Consider the following 26,953-nt stretch of genomic DNA (forward strand, 5'->3'; position numbering starts at 1 on the left):
TTTGTAAAGAAACATGAAACAGACAATTCAACATCTCAGTATAATTTGCATAACGGTTCCTGCAATTTCAAAACAAGCGCAGAAGCAGTCAGTTACAAGAACGCCCAAAACAGATGCCAACATCTGCAATTAGGAGTCTTTCTAGACTGTTGAGTTACTCAGCATGCAAGCTCACTCAGTTTGTCTTCTACCTGCGAAGACCTAAGCTGAAGAAGAAGATACTGAATCTACACAATGGGATTAGGTAACAAAAAAATATGTCATTTGATGTATGTCTACTTTCTTACTTCACCTTGAATGGTCCCTTGAAACGTGTTTATTTATGCTAAGTAATCTCATCCACCTTGTATTTAGCTGTGACATACAGTGTACATTTCCTAGACCTGAAGAAGAGCTCTGTGTGAGCTTGAAAGTTTGTCTATCTCACTACCAGAAGTTGGTCCAAAAGATATTACCTCACCCACCTTGTCTCCCTACTTTCTTAATCTGCATATGTGGGAAACCAAGTCTTAAGAACAACATTTGCTAAGCACTACCTGCGACAGACCCAGTATCATATTTAATGATGAATTAATTTACCCGACGTTAAAGGACATAAAACAAAGATTCTAAACTGACTTTTCTGTACAAAGATTCGTCTCTGAACAAACCATTTGTGCGCTCAAATGAATTCCCAGTGTACAATTTTCTCTCTATGAAGCTCAGACATTTCTCAGATACTCTGCTATTAAAAATCCTGGAACCAAAAAGGAAGCCTGAACAGTTTAGTACAGCTAATCAATTGACCTTTTCCTCACAATAATAGCATTCATACAGTCCATCATCTGTTTCAGAATATCCATTTAGCCACAGTATTACTGGCAGATACACAGCCAAACTAGAAGGCAGGGACTTCAGCCAATTTTGTTCTTTACTGTGACCAGGCAGGGAATACAGTGCAGATGGAAAAAGAGGGGACAGAGCATAAACCACACATAAGCTAACAAAGAAGACTCAATAAATACAAAATGAAAATGGAGGTATACATTTTCCAATTCATTGTGAAAACAGTTTCTCATAAGAATCTGTATTTTTAGGACTTCATATTTGAGTGGATACATTAGCTATTTAAAGCCAGATCTTGCCCTGATCAAGGCAGGTCAAAGTTGGGCAGAACACTCCAAGAGTGAAATCCTGGCCCCATTAAAGCCAATGGAAAAACTCCTATTTCATTCCACAGCTCTGAAGTTACACAGACTGCCCCATCCTCTGGGGGGGATCCCTCACTACAGAAGTGGCCAGGGACAGGCCCTCCCAACCCACAAGCATTCTGGGATCCACATGCAAATTCGGTTTACTCAGGGCCTCTGTGCACCTCCTGCAGTAATTCATCTGCTGTGAACTACACTGCCAAGGGCTCAGCTGCTCCTCCTCACAGTGTGAAATGGAATCCATGCAAAACAACAACAGGATGAACATTATCTTATGCTGGAAAGTCTCTATGCGTCTGAAGGTGATTTCACAGAGAGACTCTTTTCCTGCTCCATCCCTCAAGACCTAGTCATGCCCCCCAAAACAATAGAATCCAAAATGCAAGAAGCATTTCAATAGTTTCAAGGCAGGAGTTATGTTGGGTTATTTCATCCTCTTCCATCTGTCAGAATTTTGAAGAAATGCACTTTTTTGGCCTGAGAAACTTACCCTTAAGGGAAGCTGTGGATACAGCCCCCAGTTTAGAAAGACCTAGAAGTGCAAGACCAGTGAAGCCATACTGCCAACAAGGAGGAGAAGGGAAGTATCAGGTAGATCTACAACCATTTCAGTGGCACAAAACCTCTGTGCCTTCAGTGAATCCAAAAATGTTAAGGGTTTAAGAAGCCAGACCCTCATTTCCTTCCTAAAGAAGGGGGAAGACTGAAGAGGGAGCTCCATAAGGTGGAACCTTGTGGAGGCTCCTGTCCTATACAACAGGATTACTGCAGTGGGGAGGGAGTGGGAATTGAGCCCAGCTTATTTTACTAATATATACAAAATAGAACCTTGGTGAAGATGCTGAAACATATGATAGAATTATTTGCAAGTCAATGTATGTAAACATATAGGACAGGAATATATCTATGGATGTGTGTATATACACGTTAATATATATTTGTATTTATATGAAAGCAGTTTATGTTTCTTGCATTTACAAAATATACATAATGCATGGACTCATTCAACCCATCACAGATTTCAAAAATATACTGAAGTAATGCTTGCATTACAGATACATGGCAAGTGCTGGAGAGGGTACTCACTAGCAAGCTGATGCATGCAGGGGGAAAAAAACTCTACAAAAGGAACTTCTTGCTCTATCTGGCAGAAAAGCCAAACAGACCAAGCTTGATGAAGCAGTGGATACCCATGATAGATATTCTCCTGGCCTCACAACAGTAGTCTCGCTTCAAGCCACACCACGGATAGATTGTGGTCTGCATAACTACAAAATCAGCTTCCACTTACCCTGGTTTTTTAAGGTGTCCATCAGTGTCTGAGTGATGTTTGAGAGAGCGGAGAGTGGTACACGTTCACTTGCCAATATGCTTTCCAAAGCCTGTTAGCAGAAATTTAACAAAATGAAGTATTTCCATTCCTTTTGCTTCATATTACTGTTGAAGCGTTTAAGGAAGCCCATAACAATTCAAGTCAGAGTATTTTTTAGTTACTATTTCCGCTACATATATTTTCACTGTAAAGGTTTTTCCCCTTACAGCACAAATGGATCCTGCAGTGAAGTCACAAATCAACATGAATTCTATGTACTATGTTATAGAAAAAAATAAAATAAGCAATGCTGTAAAGCACGAACTTAAGCTCTGTCAATTAGAAACCATGGAAAGAATTGTTAAGAAAATTGTGAAAGGTTAATGGCTTTATAACCAAGTCTGATCACGTGAAATTCTTTCCCAGATTGAAACTCCCTCTCTCAATATTCACCTGTTTTTTTGTAGCAGGGTATTTAATATCAAGAATTAATTCCTTTGCTTCAGCTTCAACCATGTCTGCAACAAAGATGATCAAGTGATTAATTCATATTTTCTACACGGATCTTTAAAAGCAAGTCATTCTGCACCACAGCAAAGATGCACACTTATTTACATTTTAATTGTTTGGTTTGACATGTTTGGGCTAACTGCCACCATTAACTTGGAAAAAACTCACACCGACTGCAGTGTTGTGGTAGCTGTGTTGGTCCCAGGACATGAGACACGCAAGGTGGGTGAGGTAATATCAGAAGTAACAGTAGTTTAGGGTTACCATATTTTAATAGTCCAAAAAGAGGACACTCCATGAGGTCCCGGCCCCGCCCCAACTCCACCCCTTCCCTTGAACGCTCCGTCACCCTGCTCCTCCCCCTCCCGTTTCCCACGAATCAAATGTTCGCGGGAAGCCTGAAACAGGCAGGCAACAAATAGGCTGGGGCTGGGGCGCGAGGAGGCGCAGCCCAGTCCGGCCCCATCAGCCGAGCGGCTCCCTCCGGCAGCCGGCCCTGGCCAAGAGGCTCTGGCCCCGGCAGCCGAGCACCCCCAGCCCCGGTCCCGGTCCCAGCGGCTCCAGACCGGCTCAGCTCGGCCCCCAGCCCTGGCCCTGGGCGAGCAGTGCCGGCCAGCGGCCGAACACCTCCAGCCCCAGTCCCAGTGGCTCCGGCCCAGCTCGGCTCAGGCCCCGGTTCCGGTCGAGCGGCTCCGGCCGGCAGCCGAGCATCCCCAGCCCCGGTCCCAGCGGCTCGGGCCCGGCTCAGGCCCCGGTTCTGGCCGAGCGGCTCCGGCCCGGCCCCGGCCCTGGCCCTGGCCGAGCAGCGCCGGCCGACGGCCGAACACCCCCAGCCCAGGTCCCAGCGGCTCCGGCCCGGCTCGGCTCGGGCCCCGGTTCCGGTCGAGCAACTCCGGCCCGGCCCGGCCCTGGCCCTGGCCCAGCGGTGCCGTCCAGCCCCAGCGGCCCCAGCCTGGACCCAAGCCCCACGACCCCTCCCTATTTTCCCGGACATGTCCGGCTTTTTGGAATTTCCTCCCGGATGGGGATTTGAGGACCAAAAAGCCAGACATGTCCGGGAAAATCCGGACGTATGGTAACCCTACAGTAGTTGGTCCAATAATAGATATTACCTCAACCACCTTGTCTCTCAGAAACTGAGAGGCATGTATCATTCCAGATTTGCCTCTTTTGTAAGAAAAATTACATATCGGAACAAGGGTGTCTACGTGCAAAAGGTGAAATCCCTCCTAATAATAATAATAATAATTAATGGAGATATCCTATCTCCTAGAACTGACCTTGAAAGGTCATTGAGTCCAGCCCCCTGCCTTCATTAGCAGGATCAAGTACTGACTTTGCCCCAGATCCCTAAGTGGCCCCCTCAAGGACTGAACTCACAACCCTGGGTTTAGCAGGCCAATGCTCAAACCACTGAGCTATCCGTCCCCTCCTACCCCATGCAGATGGCAAGCATGGACGCTACACACCATTTAAGCACTCAAAATAGAGCTCAATTAGGACTTAAGTGGTGAACTGGGCTTGCGCTGGCTCTTTGTACAAGAGTGGATTTCACCCAAGGAATCTTTTAAAAATATACAGGCTATTTGCAAAAGTCATGGCATAATTCATGCTAATATGCACTAGGAGCCTTCCAAACTAATTTTACCCTGGCCTGTGGGAGAACCTCACTTTTAATACAACTGAACCATGTCATACCAGATGACTTGAGTCAACATTAGGATGGGAGTGCAAAAAGTACTAAGAAAGATACTATTAGTGGGGCTGGGACTGCTCTATAGAACACGGAAATATAGTAATTTTTATATTTCATTTCAAGACGACTCTTCAGATTTCTTTACTGTTGCGCACAATTGCTCTAAAATTAAAATGATGTGCTGAACACCTCCAAATAACCAACATGAGAAGGACACGCTGTACAGCGCACTGAAAATTTACCTTTTTATGCTGTTTTGCAGGTCTACACAATCCAGATCCACTGAGCTAGTCAACTGCTGCCGCTCACATCACATACACTACTGAACCCTTCAAGAGAAAGTACTGCCTGCCCCCTAACGTTCCCCAGATACAGCACATCTCCAACATTGTTGGGTTTTTTTGTTCTTGGTAAAATAGTATTAAGAAATTCATAATTCTACTGAACATTGTTTAAAAAAACAAGGATTATTTGCATCCCATGATCAGACAGCAGTGGAGCTCAATAGTGAATACAACATCCCCAGCAGACTACATGGCAGATAATTTGAGACTTATCTAGACTGCAGATCTGTATAAAGAAATGAACATGAACTGAACGCTCGTCTTAATCTAGTTTTTTGAAGCACTCAGCACAATTCTAACCTGATTTTAATATAAATTTGAAAAGTAAGTTTGCAGGTCTTCTTTCAATATGCAAACAAATTCACTTACACCTAACGAACATTTAAGATGGCAAAATCTACAGGTGTATCTGTATGACATACACACACACTAGGAATACAGGGTGCATATTGTGTGATTCAGTAGGTGAGACATTAAGAAATAAACATTTAGGAGAAACCTACCCAGATTTGAGGTTTTAGCTTTGAGTAAAGCACTTAACTTCTTCACTAGATGCATATCTTTTGCTCGTTCACTCTTTTTATCACTGAAAAAGATTTTTAAATATCTCGTATAAACACACACTGAAATATTCAGTGAAAAAGTTCGGTCTGCAAATTTTATGTTTGTTACTTTTGAATTACATCATTGGTGAAAGCATTTTTTGTTCACTCTGACATGAAATTAAAACAGTTACTAGTTATTCTAAAACTCAAGTATTAAGTCATATAAAATAATCAGACATTTCATTTTCCAAGGGCCAGATTTCACCATCATTACCCACATTGAGTACACCTTACTCCACACAAGTGCGAGAGACTACTCTTGGAGTAATGCAGTACTCAGCATGAGAAAGAATCGCAAATTCTGGCCCTCTGGAACTAAAAACCAATTTCAAATACTTATCAAAAGACTTCCGTTAAGAAGAGACAGTTAAGGTAGATTATTATATAAAACGCAGCTAACCTTACCTTAGTGCTAAATGGAAAGGTACATGAACAGTTTTTATGCTTCCAGACACTGGATCAACAAGACAGATCTGGTAAGTCTGAGACTGCCAACCTTGACTAGTCATATTGTTTAAACCCATTATTTTATAGCCAGGATACAGCAACCTGAAACAAACACACAGATATGGCCATGACAATGAAGACTGAAATTACCAAAATGCATTTTTTGTATAAGACACAAGGAAGAATTTCACACAGTCACGGCCCAGCACAACTAATGAAAAACATCAGAATATCTAATTAGTGATCTATGCCAGCAAAGATTACTTGGGGGGGGTTAGAAGTGGAGAGGGAAAAGGAAACATCTTCGTTCATAAATAAGTGCACTCTGCACTGCATTCAAGCAAGTATCAGAGGCATCGTCAGCAATTTAAAACCAGTCTACCAGCACTCGTCACTGTGGGCACCGGAATAAGACTGCCTGAGAGGCAGGAATATGTCTGTTACACACTTATTTACCCCACTAGCACAGCGTACTTGTCAACATGTCAAGATGCTAAGCATTTCTTACCTACAGTGTTTCCCTACATTGAAGGCACCAACCCGGGGTCCTTGCTGAGTGCTCCACACTTCCAGGATTCCTCTTCTTGGAGCATAGATCACAAGAAATTGAGCCACTCTACTTGGACTTCGAGTACTTCCAAAAGGAGAAAAATCCGTCTTTTCAGCTTCTCTTTCGTGAAGGTCTTCTACAGTCTGAATCCAACCAATTTGTGCATCACGATATCCTTTGTAAGAAAGGACAGGAATTAGTCAACTAGTTTACACAAACACACACAATTGAAAATTGCCTGCTCCTGGAACAGGGTTTATATAAGTGTTGGGTGGAAGGCTATTGTACCCTCCCAAAAATGTGTATTGTGACCACCTAAATGCTATTTAACAGTAATATAAGCACCCTTTCCCAGCCTACATACCATTACTCACATTTACTTCTCTAACACATTGATTGGGCCAATTTCTCTTTCTCCCCCCTACCAAGCTCTTCTGACACAGAAAATGGGGTGCCTTCACGGACAGCGCGAACTTGATCAAGTCACCAGGATTGTATGTGGGATTTAGCACACAGAAGTGACATCAACAAACCCTCCCAAGCCTCACTCAAAACAAGTTTTAAAACTGAAGTATAATTTAAATTGTGAGTTTTCTAAAGCGTTCATGGAATAAGCAAAGAGAAAAGCAAAGTATGATTTCAGTTGACTATCTCCGTACCATGTGCTTGTCTCAATAGAAAATGCATGCAAAACATTCAGTTGTTAAACATTAGTTAGCAGTTTACAACTAAAAGGACTTGGGGAGGGGGAGAGAGAGAGCGCGCGCGCGAGCATGTGTGGCTCATATCACCCTTTATTAATAAACGGGTTTAAGCAACTTGCTGTAAATGCTGGGAAACCTGGCAGACCAAGCTGTTTGTTTAGTAAATGCTTATTCAAGTGAAAAATATAAAGATAGTAAAAAACCAAACAAAACAAAAACAAAAACTTGATCATGGAAAGGTGTTAAAGGTAACATGAAAAGATCAGTACCACAGAAGAGAAAAACGGTGAATGTGTATATCTGAACTAATAGAGAAGCACCAGATAAACCCCAACTACTGGGGAGAGGAATGCACAGGCGATACAAGGAGACTGCAACCATTATGCTACAGTAGCTGAAACAGAGAAGCTAAACAGCCTGGGGGGAATGTGGAAATAAAGGTTCCTTCACCCCAACCCACCCCGAGTTCTAGTGGAGTTCCCTGAATATAGCGCACGTACTTGTGCTCAGTGCCTCAACAAGAATATGAGAAAGTTTGCTTGCAAATTTGATTTCTGTCGTTCCTGAGTGACTCCTGTTTTGGTTTCCCTTCTTAGACCTCTCCACAGCATTGGGCCAATTACAATGGCTGTCTGGAGAGAAATGAGACTCCACTATGCTTTCCCTGTAGACTTGATTTAGGAAAGTCAGTATCTCTGGGCTAAAGTAACCTTGAATGGGAGAGGGAGAAGTGACATGCATGGAATACTGTGTTTACACTGTGAGGGCAGAGGGAGGACAGAGTGCTGCTAGAGATATTTGTAACTTCACAGAAATCAGGTCCAGGCATAAAAGGGGGGTGGGGGCAGGGCCGGCTCTGGCTTTCTGGCCACCCCAAGCAAAAAAAAAAAAAAAAAAACCTGCAGCACGGCCGAAGCCAGCCAGGGTGCAGGGGGACTTCCTACCCTGCAGATGTGCCCCGGCTAGCGGAGGGAGAGAGAGAAAGGGGGCGGCCAGGACTTCGCTGCCACACGGCCCCTCCCGCCATGCCCCCTGCCAGGAGGGCTCCGCACCGCTCCAGTCGGCTGGGAGGGAAGGACGTGGGCTGCCCTGCCAGGCTTGCTGCAGGACGCTCCCGTCCTCCACGCCGATGCCCCCTACAGGGCGGCCGGAGCGGAACCAAAAAAAAAAAAAAGCAGCCGTGCTGCCCTAGGATTGGGCGGAATGCTGCCTCCTACAAGCTGCCGCCCCAAGCACCAGCTTGCTCAGCTGGTGCCTGGAGCCAGCCCTGGGTGGGGGAGGGTACAAAAATGTTCTTCTACAAGTCCTATCCGGGGGTTGTAATATTGGTTGTGATTGCTGTTGGAGTCTTGGAGATGGCAATATCTGCATCTCCTCTTTCCCACAGAACAGCTGGGGCAGAGAGATGAGACGGATCGCTCTCTCTTGAAATAGCCTGCAAGAGACGCTGACCCAACAAAGCAGTAAGCATGTGGAATGGTCTGTCCTTCCTAGTGATTTTCTCATCCTTTTTGTGGCGCATAAGATAGGGGAACCAAATGCTGCTGCTTCGTCTCTCAACTGAGGCAAAGAAGAAACTGGAGCTGCACAAATCTTGAATGAATGAGCTCAAAACTCTTCAAGAGAACGACTGGATCAGCTGCTGCATGCTGTGGTAAGGTCTAGAAAGGGAAATTCAGGCAATACACCTCAGTTTCTGAGGTTGTTGATTAAACCTTACTGTAAATCCCACCAATAATATTTTAAGGTCCAGTTCTATAACTCTGCCACCCTTGAATTTATATTAAATCTGTTTGAGAGATCAGAACAACAATAAGTGCACGATAAAGGCCAAAATACTCAGAATTCTAAGCCAAATTGAACATAAACAGCCACACCATTTCCAAGCAAACTAATTGCTTTATTGAACATGTACCTTTCCACATGCGAATGGCAAGTCCTCGTGTAACATCCAATAAAAGAACTCTTCCAAAGTCATCAGTTACTGCTGCCAACGAGTTACATGGAGACAGACATATGCTTTCACCATGGCGCCGGGAATCTGGAAGTCCAAACCTGAAATCAAACACTCAGTTAACGAATATCAAAAGATACTACATTAATTACTTTAGAATTATGAACAGTACCTTTTGCAGGATTAGAGAAACACTTTTCTAGGATGTAGAAAGGGTGGGTGATTTGTTTTTGTTAACAAAAACAGAAAGTGCATTTTGCTATTACAAAATTTTGTGCTTTTATTTACTTTGAGTCCTTGCAACTTTATGAAAGTTTCACTATAATCATATTATAAACTGATAAAACATGAAAGGTCCCGTAAAAGTTCCGAGAGCAGGCTAAGTATGTTTAACGTCCCTAGTGCCTTGGCATGCAAGGAGTCTCTGCAACGGGTGATCTTGTTGATTCTTTCCTATTGCTGACCAGAGCCAGGCATACCTGGAGACACAGCATGGCCCTAGTGTTTAGAGCAGGGGCTAGGAATCAGGAGAATTGGATTTAATTTCTCAATTTGCTGCTGTCTTTTTCTGAACCACTAGGCAAGTCACACCCTCTCTGTGCTCCAGTTTCCCTAACAGTAAAATGAGGATAATGCCTGTAAGTTATTGTAAGGAACTTTTACATCCTTGCATGCAGAGCATTTTGTACCATGAAAGTATTTACAAGATTGCTCATACAGCTCTGTTGAGTCACCTGAATTGTAAACTTTAGGCCTCCTGTTCCAGTACTTAACCTACTCAAAAGTGATTCTCCTGCTGCTAAACTAGGCAGGATTTTTTTTTTTTTTTTTTTTTAGAGGGAGGAGGGAACAAATGCATGCTGAGAGCTAAGTAGAGATCATTAAATTAATTCCATTTATAAACTAAATCAATTGAAACCAAACTCACATTTAAAAAAAATCCCAGCACAAGATTACCACTTTCAAAAACTATTCAAGACAATCAAGGAACAGAGCTTCGGAGCAATTGAAGGAGTAGGTGTCAAACTTGCCTCACAGCTAAAGGGGTAGCAGGTTCAACTTTTGGTTTCTGCTTTTGGACAGCCTCTTCTTCATGTTTACTCTTCCAACCAAGCCAGCCACTTGCAACAGAAAAAGTGATCAGCAGAATGCCAATGACTGCACAACTTAAGATACGCAAGTTAAAACTAAATCAAAACCACACTTTATTTTGCATTTCATTACCTGGCAGCATTAAAGAATGCTGAAGTCAGTTTACTAGCGACTGCTAATGCAACGTGAGATAACAATGGCTGCGTGCTACCCTGAAGGAAAAAACAAAAGCATTCTTAAAAGGCAATAAGATAATTCCTTAATGTCTCTTATCACTACATAATGAGAGCTCAAGTGCTGAAACACACTAAACACTGACTAACTCCAGCAATGAAAAAAAAAATGCACTGCAGCCAAAGTCTTGAAAGAGATGTTGCCAAATTTGACATCATCCACATTAATTTTCAATACAAGTATGTGATAGTTTCTCAGTCAGGTAAAAAAACTACAGATGATCTCAGCTATGTAGGCCTGATAGGCTCGGTATTAGGAAAGGCGCTAGAGGTTCAGCAAGATCTCAATTCAATGTCCCTAAAAGGATGTCATTCCACACCTCCAAGTCCCAACTTGCTGTTTCAGAGGCCCACTGAGAATCTCTGGTCACCTAGTACTATATGGTGCTACAGTAAAGGTTAAAAACTACAGTCTATGATGCTTCATGGAGAGTAAGCTGGTTCTATGGTGTTGGGTTCCTTATTGACACCAAAATAAGTACATTTTCTCACAAATGTTTTTCAAAAACTTAGCTGCACAACATTCTGATATTGCTTTGGTTTTGTTACCTTGTTGATCTAGATAATGAGATTACACTCTGTCTTGTATGGTTCAAATACACAGAAGATAAACAGGAACATAAATATAGCCACGCTTTTTTACCAATACATAAAGAGTACATAAATATTTTGTGAAAGGGTCATGGTAAGCAAAATAATTTTAATTCTCTACTACAATGGCTACAAATAAAGTAAAAAACCAAACTGGGGCAAGAGGAAATCAGGCTACAGAACACTCCCAGTGCCTCGATATAACAGGGTAAAAGGCCAAGTACCTCCAGAATCCAAAAGAATTTGAAAATTGGATTATGACATGTGATCTAAAACTTATTTTTAAGTTTATTTCATTAACCATGAAAGAGTAGTTAGTGGAAGACAGTCTCAACTAACAAAATTAATATTAAAAAAAACGTTTCTATATTAAATTTATTTATTTTTTTATTTAAGATTTTTTAAAAGTTAGAGGTCTTGGATGGCAGGAATCTGGAGCACATTTCACAAAGAAACCATTCCAACCCAAAGGGATTTTTCCCAATTATAGGTAAATTCTGAAGACTGAAGGAAAAAAACCTGCACAAACTGGGGTAAATGAAGTATTCTTCAAAAATAGACTTTTTAAAAAAAAATATGAAAAAGAAAAGGATATTAATTCTCTCATCTGCCACTTGGGACAAATGGATTCTTTTATCATGCCCATTTCATAATACATACATACCTCCAGGGCATAAAAGAAACCAGTGAAAGGATTGGAGCCTACAGTAATGTACTGAGACATAGTAGGTGGACTATTCTTTATGGCTGCATTATAACCACCTATATTGGAGGCAGTCTTCATTTGATCAAAAGGAGACAGAGTCATGAGACCTAATACAGAAAAAAAAAAATTAATACTTAAAAGTCATGTAAACTCAATATAAATAGGTATTTCAGGCTCTTGAATTCTAAGTCTACTCATGCATCCTTGGCTGAACAGTCATAACTCTAGAAAAATACGAACTCCGACTTCATTCACATCTGGTTCTTACACACCATATATAGCTGTATTATTGGATATCTAAAACTGATTATACATTTTAGTAAGGAAGCCACATACCAAGATTTGAAATCAACTGACCATTTTTATTTCAAACAAACCCAGTAGATGCAACAAAAAAAACCTACTTGCGATTTGTTTTAATTTTAAAGATTTCCATTTTTATTTTTTGAGAGCCCACCTCTCTCCTTCCTCTCTCCAAAGGCAAGCAGAGGGGGCCTGGTCCGTCTCCCTCAACTATCTGCCTGTCTGTGATGGAGGCCTGGAGACAAGCAAACATCCTCATATCCCCAGAGTCATAGTGTGGAAAGAGAATATAGGCCTGCTATGTCACCTCTGGAAATAAGTCATCTGAACCTTTAAGTGTCCTGCTCCCTCTGCTGCAGGCAAGGTCTGCACTGGTCTTTATCCTTCCTGCCAGACAGTCCTTTAATCCACCACATAGGAGGACACTGAGTCTGACCCAGTCTCACTCAAACTCAGTATTAGGCTGCCCCCTTCCAAAAGAGAGAGGAAGAACAGAGACCATACACAGCCACTATTTCCTCATCCCTTCTAATGGGAGAATCAAAGCCTTCTGATGCTCTTAAGCTCATCCTTTAACCTTCTTCAGCTAAGCTCTATGCGTTTCCATCCAAATGTTACCATAGATCAATATTCCAACATGCATAGTAATCCTTTAGTCTTACAGCACTGACAAAAGACATTTCATCCAGTTGAATGTTTGAAGATAAATGGTAATACTTACCCACACTGGCATGGTCAACTATGGAGTCCACATCCTGCAAACCCCACTTCTTATAGGCTAACGGTGGGGGTTGTATGTTCTCATTGCCAGATGCTGCAGCTGCCAATGTTATAAAAATTTAGACTTAAGTAAAAAGCTATTAGTTCATTAGATTTCTTAAACAAATATTTTGTCATGTCAGCTCATGCTATAATGCTTTATATGGTCAGTAACAGAGTGAACACTAAGGGAAATGCCAGTGGAAAAGCATTTAGTATTGTGATTAATAAGACATTACATACAATAACTTTACCTACAGGTGTTCACAGAAGCATTGTCAGACTTTTTTGTACAATACATTTAAGGACATGCTGCGCAAAATTAGAATATGAACATTTTTTCCATTTTGCTGAAATTAAGACACTTAATAAAATTTAGCTGGACAAAATTTCGTTCACAACATCCAGCTATATTTGTAAAGACCAAAATAAATTAATGGAGATAATTTATCTTATCAGTTATTTATGGTTTAATAAATGTTCCAGAACAATATTGGTCCTTCTCCTGGTAGTGAGTGTCATTACGGGAGACAGTCTTGTGCAAAACATAAGTAAGCAGATTCTACAAAGATCCACATTCACAGGATATGCGACAGTATGCTTTAGTTATACTTGAGTTGTTAGCAATGTTCTCATCTCAACCTGTCTGCAAATTCAGGACAATGCATATGCAAGGGATTAGCATGTGAAAGATACTGGAGTGCTTTTATTGCAAGCATTAAAGTGTGGCTAGATCTAATTGCTCTCATTTGTGAACAGTGATAATTTCTCAGACAGTAACAGAAAGGCTATGCTTTGGTGGTAGGGAGTGGCTATAGCTAGAATTAGGGTCTCTGCCTTGGCTGGTGGGACACAGTATAAAAAGGAAAACTAGTCCTCAGTGTAGTTCTGCACAAAGGTCTCAAGGGGTATCTGTGGGGCCATTAGGGCCTGAATTGGCACCTGACCTTGTTCAATGACTCTCTTGGTTCTTAGCTGAGGGGATGGGAGCCTTCACTCTTCCTTGCCCTGCATGGAAATACTCTCCTCTCCTGAGCCCCAGAGGAACCAGCCCCCCTCCCCCCCCCCAGCACAGTGCCAGCCTTAACCTAACAGCGCTGTTGGCCCCACAATTCCTGCTGGCAGCTCCATTATGGTTCCTCTCTACTCCTAGCCTAGTAATGTGCCCATTCCCTGTCACTGGTTCCTGGTGGAAGGCAGAGATTGAGAACAGGCAACAGAGAATTGGAGCACAGTAAGAGGCAAAATCAGGAACCAGCAGTGAGAAACCCTTCCTCCACACAGCACTCCATTATTTGATGGTTCTCCCTTAACCCCAGGAAACTGACCAGTTCCCAAGGTGCAGCACACTTGGATTAGCCAGCATCCCAAGAATTAATAATAAAAGAAATCAAGGTAAGCAGCAGGGCACGCTGTCAAAAAGTTTGAAAGGAGTAAGCATTTTTCCTTCACAGAAAGAGCTAAAACAGCCTTCAGGGTTTTTCATATCTTAAAGGGATATGAAACCATTTCAACCATTAAAATATGAAGAGCATCTGCCCACAGCAGAATCACTGTTATGACGTCAGCACTTCTCAAAACCTTTCCTAAAAGGAAAAATACTCAACTAAAACAAAAATCACTAAGTGATCACTGTGCTGACCCCTCTAGACATTGATAAGGCGCATCTAAGATGGCTGTGTACTAGCAAGTCAAATCTTCTCCAGTCAACAGCTGTGTTCTGAGGAAGTGTATTTCTCAAAAATATTTTCCTTCACATAACTATAAGCTATATAAAACTGACAAACCATATTGGCTTCTACTGCAGTCTGATACAATTAACATGAATTTTAAATGATTTTGTATTAACATACAATATAACAGACAGACTTCTGTAAGTATAGACAGTCTTTGGACTTACGACACAATTGGTTCCCGAAAATTGCGTCATAAGGCGAAACGTCATAACTCGGAACCGCAATCCACTCCATCGCGGGACAGAGCAACGTAAAGTCGAAACCAATTGTCATAAATCGAATTAGGATGTCAATTCAGAAACGTCGTAAGTGCCGTTCGTCGTAAAGTCAAGGACTGCCTGTACAAGTACTACTGTAGTCACAGCAATAGACAGCTTCTCTCAGAGACGTACCTCTTGCTACCTGATTACGACAAGCACGAAGGGACTGAAAGAGGCTGAAACCATCAATAGTCACAACTGCTGCTGGATACAGGATACTCAGTTCTTCATTCTTTATTAAAGGAGACAAATCACTTTCACCATCATCACATCAACTTAGTTCTTCTGCTCTCTGAAGGAAAGCTTTGTAAATAATGCAAGGTAACAAATGTTTTGTCTGAACAGTTAATTTCTAACAGACTCCACACAATGGAATATCATGCAGAGACAAAGAGAAGAATTTTAAAGAACTATCCGACATTTCAGCATACCATTAACTGTTATTCAAATACAGACTCAGTTCTGTATTTACTGTCTACATCTTGTCTGCTTTCATGGACCTTCATGTGTCTCATCTATTTATATTTTAACGGTTTAAGGAAAGAACGTACAAGTTGTTGCAATTTGTAAAGGTTGCCTTGGTATGGGTTTATCTAGGGTGCAAATATCTGTATCTGGATTAGGGTCTAAATTGGCACTTAAGCCTTTTTATACACCCAAATATCCATCTGCAAGATTTAGATGTCTTGTTAAAACCTCCATCATTCAAAATTGGGTCCACGTCATGCTATACTGTCATCATAGATGAACACTTGTATAAAGATAAACTTTCTAATACTTCCTAGTTTTTTGCATGCTGAACTCTAATTCAGCAAAAAGTGCAGAATGGTGGGCTCTTCCACAAAGTTGAACAATATTCTACAAGAGTCCCTGTACAGGAAATGGCATAATGAAATGCAGATTCCTATGACTACCTTCAAAATAGTCTTTTTTCCTTGGAGGTATTTTTTTTTTTTTTAACCTTTCAGCTGTCTCCAGAGTAATCTTACTGAGAGATAAAAGAATATTAAGTCATCTGCTAGAGCATTGTGCAATTCTTGGAACCTGCCAAGCTGCATATTCCCCTTGAAAATCCACAAGCATACTACTACTATATTTTGCACACATAAAAGGAAAACCCAAACAACAAACGAAGCCTTCTTTTACATGAATGATATAGTAATTCAATAAAAAGAATGAGGAGTACTTATGGCACGTTAGAGACTAACAAATTTATTTGGCCATAAGCTTTTGTGGGCTAAAACTCACTTCATCGGATGCATGCAGTGGAAAATACAGTAGGAACACACACACACACACACACACACACACACACACACACACCATGAAAAAATGGGTGTTGCCATACCAACTATAATGATATTAATCAATTAGCTTTGGGGCTAAATATACTCCTCAAAAATAAGTGGAAAGAAATGCTGCTTTCCTTTCTATGTCTTTATGATTTAGCTGGTTTGAGGATTCTTCTAGAATGACTTATCCCTAATCTCTTGCTCAGGTCAATCTTCGACCTATCAAAAACTGCTAACAACACACGAGTGGATTCATGTAGGAAACATGCCACAACCTGAAACAATACAATTTTACTTTTGAAATAGCCTGCTACACCACCTGTTCTGTGACTCCAGGATGCCGTGGAACCTCATAGGTTCTGCATTTAAGCTGTAGGACAGGATCTTCATTTAAGAGCTGTGCAAGAAGTAGGACTCCAGTCTAAGAAAGAAAGAATAATTAACATGAATATTTATTCACTAATTCACCTTTGCTTAGGAAAGGCTTACAGTATAGTCTACAGAAATAAAAGTTTACAAGTTACAGCAATATATCACTACTTTGCAGCTGAACGGTGCTGAAAGAAGACTCACCTCAGTGTAGAAACGGACGTAGCCAGAGGTAAAACCTACCACGATGCAGGTCCAGTCAGGACGGCCTGTAGAGCTTCTGTCCCATAAAAAAAATAAAACAAATTAAAGTGAAAAAACTGATTTTCCTCTCAAATATACACATTCAAATTCCATTGACTTTAAAAGGATTAGCATGCATTTATCTGAAAGCAGCTTTATTTGTTAACGAGTCTATTCTTACCTCTTTTGGCTTGCCAGTGGAATGCACAATGCACTACTTACACATTCACTGGAAAAAGAAAATAAAAATATGAAGCATCTCATGCCAAACAATTTAAAATTACATACTGCTATAGTTCTATATGACCCAGCAGATCTTGCCAGTCTTATTAAAATATTTTAATAATTTTAATATATATTTTTAAATTTATTAAGATTCAAAACTTATTACATAATGAGGTAAAATATTATGCAAAATACTAATACAACCATATTTGTAAAAATATATATTATGTTGTGGGTTAAAAGAGAGAGAGAGAGAGTGTGCGAATGTGTTGCTGGGGCTTTTTATAAATCATATATACTGTATTTTCTATTCAAAGATCCTGAAGAAAAAAATCCTAATTTCTGTTTTTTTCAAAATTATGTATTATTTATGCTATATAGCAGTCCACAGGAAGATTTTTAAGATTAACATACTATTGTTGCAGATAGAACAACAATGCATGAAAAAACATATTAGAAATGTAGAATGCTACAGAAACAGAAACATCAACAGAAACTGTTTCAGAAGTTTGAAAATTTTATGATAGACGAGAGCCATAGTAAAAAAAAGCAAAAGGTTTGAAATTTGAAGGAAAATAAAAAAAAGGCTATAAACTAATTCTGTAAAAGCTTTCTGTACATCACTACTAAAAGGCAAAGACTAATGAGTCACTTTGCAGTCAAGGTAACAATGACGTACACTACAGAAAAAGTAGACCAGACCATTAAATGCAGAATGCAGGAAATCCATCTACGAGTGCTCAAATAAGCATGAACAACAAATGAGAAATCGGATGCTGTTGACTGAAAATTGAAGGCAAGGACATGTTATCTTTAGTTTTCAACTGACCACTAAAAACAGGTTAAGGATCATAAAGATTTTAGAGTCAAATGAGAGCTAGGATCTTAACTGTAACAGTTGAGGAAGTGGCACAGAACTGTTTTATATAGTTTTCATAGTAAGCAACAGTATCGGGAGCTAATCTGGATTTAGGATCCATAAATTACATGACTGTATCTAAAATGATTGTGAGTGCTATGACAAGGGTTCTGAAGAAGAATAAACGGACTTTTGAGAAAAGCAGATTGAGGATATACAAAACAGGTTTTGAAAAGTAATTTGACTTTATCAGAAAAAAATAGTGCAGAATAAAATAGCAAGTTGCTGTGCTCATATACCACATTTCCCATTTTAAAGAAACAATGAAATGCTCTATAAAGAATAATGATGTAATAAGTAAAAAAATGTTCAAGAGAAATATACAATTATAAAAACATATAGGATCTCTGCTGCTAAAGTTGGTAGGGGTTAAATGAAAGGTAAATACAGGAGAACCTTGCTAATTTTCAACTTGATCATCATAGCCCTGATCCGTCTAACAAAGAGCCATTGGGTTTCACCTGACTCCTTAGCAAAGATTTAACAGTACAGTGCTCTAGAGAGGCAAAAACTTCATTATGTTTGCAAAATTACTAGGATAATTTTGGTAATATACTAAGTAGAATCAAATTATTAAAACTAAACTACTGTTGTCAAAAACAAAATTAAGAAAGTACACTCTGATGCAGAACTCTCCATTTTCATTGTGTTTGTTAATTTAGTAACTTGCAAAAATTCCTTAGGCTGCAATGGGTCTCCCCAGTCAGTTTAATTAGCAAGCATTTACTGTACAAGAATAATGAGCACCACAAATAGAAGAGAGTTTTCCAAGACATGCACACACAGTTTGGGCAAGGGAAAGCAGACAACAGTCAAGGTTTCCTTGAGACAAATAGATGGCAAGAAACACACACTTTGGTTACTCATTTTCCAATATACAGACATAGATTTTATTTCCACCATTAGATAAAGTTTTAAATTTATTATGGAAACATTTAGTCCAAGTGAAAAGCTTTTGCAAACAGGGGCTGCTAACAGGGAGTTTTGTAAGGGAGTTTGGAAGGGGAGCAGGAAGGGGGCGGGGGTCCCTTGCCGGTTCTATCTGTTTTTCCGTTTATTCCCCTTAAAACCTATAAACCAACTACATTCAAAACTTCTTGCTTAAACAACCCTTTCAGCGGACAGGGGGCTGCAGACAGGGGAGTTTGAGAGGGAGTTTGACAGAGGGAGGCTTATGATGGTTAGGAAGACCTGCAACACCTGTGCCAGCAATGCTTCTGTCTACTCCACCTGCGCCTGTAGCCAGACAGAGCGCCTGAGCATGGATGCTTCTATCCAGATCCTGGTGTGGTTTTGCAGAGACTAACTTGCAATTTCCACTTACTGATATCCAGGCTGGGGGGACCATCCAATGTGAAAGGTGCCTGCTGGTGGAATCTCTCAGGCAGCAGGTGGGAGAGCTACAGGAGGAGGTGGCTAGGTTGAGGAGCATCCGAATCCACGAGCAATTCCTGGACAGTGTCCATGTGGAGACAGCTGAGGTAGCTGTCCCAGTACACAGGACTGCTGATACCCCACTGGTGGAGGAGGAGATGGCTCAGGGTGGACACTGGCAGCTGGTTACTTCTGGCAGCAGGCAGTGCTCCACCCCTGCTCTGAACCCTCCTGCCGTGGTAATAGGTAACCGTTATTCTTGATATAGGAGAGAAGGAACATTCCCCTACAGTAAAGGAGGAGAAGCCTCGTACCCCTAAGGCTGGGAGCTCTGCTGCCACCACTGCGAATAAGAAACGTAGGGTAGTGGTGGTCGGAGACTCTCCGCTGAGGGGGACAGAGGCGCCCATCTGTCGCCCTGACATTTCATCTCGGGAGGTATGCTGCCTGCCAGGAGCCCATATCCGAAATGTTATGGAGGCATTGTCGAGGATTATCAAGCCCTCTGACTACTACCCCATGCTACTCATCCATGTGGGCACAAATGATACTGCGAGGTGTGACACTGAGAGGATCAAGAGTGACTACAGGGCTCTGGGAATACGGGTGAAGGAGTTTGGAGCGCAGTTGGTATTCTCTTCAATTCTTCCTGACAAAGGTAGGGGCCCGGGCAGAGACAGATGCATCATGGAGGTGAATGCCTGGCTGCAAAGATGGTGTCGCCAGGAGGGCTTTGGCTTCCTCGACCACGGGATGCTATTCAAGGAAGGACTGCTAGGCAGAGATGGCATTCACCTTTCGAGGAGGGGAAAGGCCTTATTTGGACACAGACTGGCTAACCTAGTGAGGAGGGCTTTAAACTAGGTTCGACAGGGACAGGTGAGCAAAGCCCATAGGTAAGTGGGGAACATGGAGACCTGGGAGATGGGTCAGAAACAAGAGGGAGTGTGGGCTATATTGGCAGAGAGAAAGGAGGGTCAGGACAAAACTGGGAGGCACGATCAAACCAGTATCTTAGATGCCTACATACAAATGCGAGAAGTATGGGTAATAAGCAGAAAGAACTGGAAGTGCTAATAAATAAACACAACCATGACATTGTTGGCATCACTGAAACTTGGTGGGATAATACACATGATTGGAATGTTGGTGTGGAGGGGTACAGGTTGCTCAGGAAGGACAAACATTTTATTTCAGAAGGTTGAAAAAGCTACTGGGGGGAAGCTGTTCTAGACTTGATTTTAACAAATAGGGAGGAACTCGTTGAGAATTTGAAAGTAGAAGGCAGCTTGGGTGAAAGTGATCATGAAATCATAGAGTTTACAATTCTAAGGAAGGGTAGAAGGGAGAATAGCAAAATAGAGACAATGGATTTCAGGAAGGTGGATTTTGGTAAGCTCAGAGAGCAGATAGGTAATGTCCCATGGGAATCGAGACTGAGGGGAAAAACAACTGAGGAGAGTTGGCAGTTTTTCAAAGGGACACTATTAAGGGTCCAAAAGCAAGCTATTCCGCTGGTTAGGAAAGAGAGAAAATGTGGCAAAAGACCGCCTTGGCTTAACCACGAGATCTTGCATGATCTAAAAAATAAAAAGGAGTCATATAAAAAATGGAAACTAGGACGGATTACAAAGGATGAATATAGGCAAACAACACAGGAATGCAGCAGCAAGATTAGAAAGGCTAAGGCACAAAATGAGCTCAAACTAGCTACGGGAATAAAGGGAAACAAGAAGACTTTTTATCAATACATTAGAAGCAAGAGGAAGACCAAAGACAGGGTAGGCCCACTGCTCAGTGAAGAGGGAGAAACAGTAACAGGAAACTTGGAAATGGCAGAGATGCTTAATGACTTCTTTGTTTCGGTCTTCACTGAGAAGTCTGAAGGAATGCCTAACATAGTGAATGCTAATGGGAAGGGGGTAGGTTTAGCAGATAAAATAAAAAAAGAACAAGTTAAAAATCACTTAGAAAAGTTAGATGCCAGGGCCTGATGAAATGTATCCTAGAATACTCAAGGAGCTAATAGAGGAGGTATCTGAGCCTCTAGCTATTAGCTTTGGAAAATCATGGGAGACGGGAGAGATTCCAGAAGACCGGAAAAGGGCAAATATAGTGCCCATCTATAAAAAGGGAAATAAAAACAACCCAGGAAACTACAGACCAGCTAGTTTAACTTCTGCCAGGGAAGATAACGGAGCAAGTAATTAAGGAAATCATCTGCAAACACTTGGAAGGTGGTAAGGTGATAGGGAATAGCCAGCATGGATTTGTAAAGAACAAATTGTGTCAAACCAATCTGATAGCTTTCTTTGATAGGATAACGAGCCTTGTGGATAAGGGAGAAGCTGTGGATGTGGTATACTTAGACTTTAGTAAAGGCATTTGACATGGTCTCGCATGATATTCTTATCGACAAACTAAGCAAATTCAATTTAGATGGGGCTACTATAAGGTGGGTGCATAACTGGTTGGATAACCGTACTCAGAGAGTTGTTGTTAATGGTTCCCAATCCTGTTGGAAAGGCATAACAAGTGGGGTTCCGCAGAGGTCTGTTTTGGGACTGGCTCTGTTCAATATCTTCATTAATGACTTAGATAGTGGCATAGAAAGTATGCTTATTAAGTTTGCGGATGATACCAAACTGGGAGGGACTGCAACTGCTTTGGAGGACAGGGTCATAATTCAAAATGATCTGGACAAATTGGAGAAATGGTCTGAGGTAAACAGGATGAAGTTTAACAAAGACAAATGCAAAGTGCTCCACTTAGGTAGGAAAAAATCAGTTTCACACATACAGAATGGGAAGAGACTGTCTAGGAAGGAGTACGGCAGAAAAGAATCTAGGGGTAATAGTGGACCACAAGCTAAATATGAGTCAACAGTGTGATGCTATTGCAAAAAAAGCAAACGTGATTCTGGGATGTATTAACAGGTGTGTTGTGAGCAAGACACGAGAAGTCATTCTTCCGCTCTACTCTGCTCTGGTTAGGCCTCAGCTGGAGTATTGTGTCCAGTTCTGGGCAGCGCATGTCAAGAAAGATGTGGAGAAATTGGAGAGGGTCCAGAGAAGAGCAACAAGCATGATTAAAGGTCTTGAGAACATGATCTATGAAGGAAGGCTGAAAGAATTGGGTTTGTTTAGTTTGGAAAAGAGAAGACAGAGGGGACATGATAGCAGTTTTCAGGAATCTAAAAGGGTGTCATAAGGAGGAGGGAGAAAACTTGTTCACCTTAGCCTCTAAGGATAGAACAAGAAGCAATGGGCTTAAACTGCAGCAAGGGAGGTTTAGGTTGGACATTAGGAAAAAGTTCCTAACTATCAGGGTGGTTAAACACTGGAATAAATTGCCTAGGGAGGTTGTGGAATCTCCATCTCTGGAGATATTTAAGAGTAGGTTAGATAAATGTCCATAAAGGATGGTCTAAACAGTATTTGGTCCTGCCATGAGGGCAGGGGACTGGACTCGATGACCTCTCGAGGTCCCTTCCAGTCCCTGAATCTATGAAAAAAGGTTCTATGAAACAGATAGCATATCAGCCCCAGGTGACATTTCCAATGACATTCGAAGTGTAAATTCCATCTGAAACAACAGTTTCTGCAGGCATAACACGTCAGCTCTATTCCCATAAGAACAAGAAAGTGACTAATACTGTCAATTAAAAAAAGCTGAAGATATTCTAAATACAAGTTTGACATTAGTTGTAAATTAATTAGATCTTATAAGATTAAGGAATTGAGTGAAACCACATATATAAAAGCAAAGCTTAGTGACCAGAGAGTATTGCCAGTTGAGGAAAATATTGGGGTATGTCAGTCTTTAAGCACTATGTGTAGCTACAATAAGAGAGCTAGGTTACACTGCTATAGAATTTGAAGTCCCTCCTATTTGAAACACCTGCAAACCCTTAACTGCAGCAATAAAGGTAGTGATCACACCTCTTCTAAAATACCTCCCTCCAGGGACTCTAACATACTGAAAGGGATTCTACTAATGTAAAAAGGAATAGCCTCTGTGAAACAGGCCATGTTATTTGAATAGTGAGAAGGAAACAAAGAAAAGCCAGATGCATATTGTGGTGTTTATCAAAGATAACTCAGCTCAGATATATGGGAGTAGCGAGTTTTTAAACAAGTTTCATGCCTCCTACCCAAAATTTCACATGCGTTGATAAAAATCAACATCTCCAGCTCCCTGTTTAACCACATTACAGCACATACTCTTAGGGTACGTCTACACTACCTGCCGGATCGGCGGGTAGCGATCAATCTATTGGGGATCTATTTATCACATGTAGCGTAGACCCGATAAATCGATCCCGATCGCTCTCCCGTCGACTGCTGAACTCCAGCTTGGCGAGAGGCGGAAGCAAAGTCGACAGGAGCTGCGGCCATCGATCCCACGCCGCAAGGACGCAAAGTAAGTAATTCTAAGTCAATCTAAGATACGTCGACTTCAGCTATTCTCGTAGCTGAAGTTGTGTATCTTGGATTGATTCCCCTCCCTCCCCCAGTGTAGACCAGGCTTTACTGTGACACACAGCTGCAGGAGTTAGGCTAGGTCTAGGTGTGGGGGGAAATCGATTTAAGATACTCAAATTCAGCTACACGAATAGCGTAGCTGAATTCGACATATCCTATTCGACTTACCCCGCTGTGAGGACGGTGGCAAATCAACCGCCGCGGCTCCCCCGTCGACGGCGCTTACTCCTCCTGATGAGGTGGGAGTACGCGTGTCGATTCAGGAATCGATTTATCCGTCTAGATGAGACACGATAAATCGATCCCTGAGAGATCGATTTCTACCCACCAATCCAGGTGGGTAGTGTAGACTAGTCCCTAGAAAGAGCATTGTGGGGGAAATAGCAACTCAAGAAGGTAAACCTAAGATGGTTTACTAAAATACCTGAGCTATGTTAGGAAAGGGGGAAACTGAAATATTTCTTGGCAGCAGAAGAAAAAGCATGAAGAAATTCTGTATTCTCTGGGGCTAGTTTGGTTAGGATGACTAATTGAAACCAAAGCCAAGATATATATGGAAGCCAAAGCCAAAAGCTAGGCTTGAAGTAAAATTTTCAAAGGCACCAAAATCACTTAGGAGCCCAAATCTCATTTTCAAAAGTAGCTTAGGCACTCAAGCCACTTACCATGGACCTGCGAGATCAGAATTTGGAGGGAAACAAACGCAACATGTCCACAGAATCTTGGGGGAAGAAGGGCTTTGCATCATATGAGTGATGCTCTATGCCTGTAACTTGGAGTATTTTAAGTATTGATGTGATGGTATGAATATGGGGAGGGGATCCTTACAGACTACTTAGGTCTGCAGCCCCAACACATCAGGATAAAAAAGTTTCTCCCACACCCCAAAGAAAAATTCAATTCTACTCAGTAGATGTTCAGTTTTATTGTCTTGCTAGGTTAAGGAATTACAACGGTTTCGTAACAGTCCAGATCTGTGAACAATTATTTTTATTATAATTATATGTACACCCACTAATTTGCGTATAATCACACCCAGGAATCTCACTCCCAATAACAAGTAGTGGCTTTGCATTCGGGCACTATTTTTAGCCATGTAACTTACTCCAGCCCAGAATTCTTAAAGTTGGAATGTATAAACAATCAACAGCAATTAAAATCATTTAGTCAGTTTCCTTTCTCCAAACTATTCGCAAAGTACATTTAAGATAAGAAGAGCAGACTACTAATTAGTAATAGTTTAAAAAGTTACATTTAATCAGATAAACTAAGAATTCCATACCTACCCTTCTTCAACATTCAGAGAGCCACTCCAACCAACAGCATATTGCATTTCCTCCTTTCCCTTGTCGCTATATTTCCATTTTGCTGACATTAAAAAAAGGCGTTGTCCATAAAGAATAAGATATTAAAAGGTTATTTTGCAAAAGTAATATAGTTCTATTCCTAATATTCCTCAATATAACACATCTAGGTCAGTAACCAGTTTAAAAAAAACTCTCACCATAGGAAGGAAGTATGTTTTACTGATCTGAGGAGGGGACTGGGAAACACAACTCATGGATTCTTTTCTCACTTCTGCCACTTAGTGAGACCTTGTGCACATCATGTAACCGCTCTCCATGCTCCTCAACTGACTAATTTATATTTTAAAAAATGAAAACATCAACCTATTTCACTGGCGCTATAAGGCTTACTTCAAACAGTGAGCTCCTCAGATGAAAGGTGCAATGAAAGTACAAAATACTATTACCTGGTATGGTTATCCACCATGAAATTAAAACCCCAGAGTCTGAGTAAACACAGAGCAAAGTGGACAAATCTACACTAGTTCTAAACATTTGATTTTCATAATTCCTTTAGTCACTTCATAGTAACAGTGGAAATCACGAAAGACTTCATTATTTTCTAACATTAGATTGTTTTTACAAGTAGAAATGTTTTCCAAATAGTTAGCCGGGAGTAAAAAATCACAGCATTTGATACAATACAGTACATCATGTGCTATTTATATGCCACCTAAAAACTGACAAACTAGAACAATTACCACCCAATGGTTCAGAGGCAGCTGCTATCTATCCACCAGGTGAGCTAAAGGATAACTTCCTTATGTATGAACCAGTAGGAGCTCTGTTAAACTTCAATTAGCTGGAAGGTGTTCTTACAGGCATTGTGCATTTCTGTCCTTCCCATTAACTATGTGAAATTAGTAGCTAATCAGTTTTTGACATGCATGATTCTGCAGGGAACAACGAATATGGACTGATGACTTTAAGAAAATGCAATCATTCCAGTTTCAGAAATCTCAGTTTCTGCAGCATTTAGTTACAAGTTATTATCCCAACATACTGACAACGATACACATTCTGCTGCATGGATATAGTTTTTTAGTCAAAGCAAAAAGTCTTTAAAACAACACCAAGTATTCAAGTCAGTTTAGCTTAATTTTTCTCAGAGATAAAGCTTTAACACAAGAAAATATAAAAATTAACACTAACATAAAAAACAAATTTAACAAAATTAATACAGCCCAGAGATTTTGTCCAGAAAGCATAATTAATTGTAAATCTGCAAGCAAAACTAGAGATAACAAGCTAGTTATGGTATATATATTATCAAATTATGCCTGTTAAAATGACTCAGACCTACAAAAAACAAAGGACCTAAGAAGGCTGAAACTTCAGATTTGCCATATCTGCTTGTGCCTAGTTTAGGGTTACCATACGTCCTCTTTTTCCCGGACATGTCCGGCTTTTCAGCACTCAAACCCCCGTCCGGGGTGAATTGCCAAAAAGCCGAACATGTCCGGGAAAATGGCGGCTCTGCTCCTCCCCTGACTCTTTGGCTCTGTTTAAGAGCCGAGCTGCCCGAGCACTATGGGCTTCAGGCAGCCCCCTTGCCTCCGGACCCCAGCCGCCGGCCGGGTACTTCCCCTCCCGGGCTCCGGTGGCACAGGGTCCGGAGGCATGGGGGCTGCCCAAAGCCGGTAGCACTGGGGCAGCTCGGCTCTTAAACAGAGCCGAAGAGTCAGGGGAGGAGCAGAGCCTCCGGCCGC

General features: G+C 41.2%; 1 protein-coding gene across 2 annotated transcripts in view; it reads right to left on the bottom strand.

Annotated features, from left to right (window-relative positions):
* Positions 1-26,953, bottom strand: part of RAB3GAP2 (RAB3 GTPase activating non-catalytic protein subunit 2) — an 84,709-nt gene that overhangs the window by 30,135 nt on the left and 27,621 nt on the right. For both annotated transcript variants that reach the window (XM_034764615.1, XM_034764614.1), the window contains exons 4-18: positions 25,185-25,266; positions 17,078-17,125; positions 16,858-16,933; positions 16,604-16,705; positions 15,125-15,224; positions 12,959-13,057; positions 11,893-12,041; positions 10,537-10,616; positions 10,344-10,433; positions 9,274-9,413; positions 6,613-6,829; positions 6,063-6,206; positions 5,556-5,638; positions 2,956-3,020; positions 2,482-2,572 (exon numbers count right to left, since the gene is read on the bottom strand). In XM_034764615.1, coding sequence (XP_034620506.1) covers positions 2,482-2,572; positions 2,956-3,020; positions 5,556-5,638; positions 6,063-6,206; positions 6,613-6,829; positions 9,274-9,413; positions 10,344-10,433; positions 10,537-10,616; positions 11,893-12,041; positions 12,959-13,057; positions 15,125-15,224; positions 16,604-16,705; positions 16,858-16,933; positions 17,078-17,125; positions 25,185-25,266 — 1,566 coding nt within the window. The remainder of the gene's footprint in view (positions 1-2,481; positions 2,573-2,955; positions 3,021-5,555; positions 5,639-6,062; positions 6,207-6,612; positions 6,830-9,273; positions 9,414-10,343; positions 10,434-10,536; positions 10,617-11,892; positions 12,042-12,958; positions 13,058-15,124; positions 15,225-16,603; positions 16,706-16,857; positions 16,934-17,077; positions 17,126-25,184; positions 25,267-26,953) is intronic.

This window comes from Trachemys scripta, chromosome 3, assembly GCF_013100865.1.
Source record: "Trachemys scripta elegans isolate TJP31775 chromosome 3, CAS_Tse_1.0, whole genome shotgun sequence".
Taxonomy (NCBI): Eukaryota; Metazoa; Chordata; order Testudines; family Emydidae; genus Trachemys; species Trachemys scripta.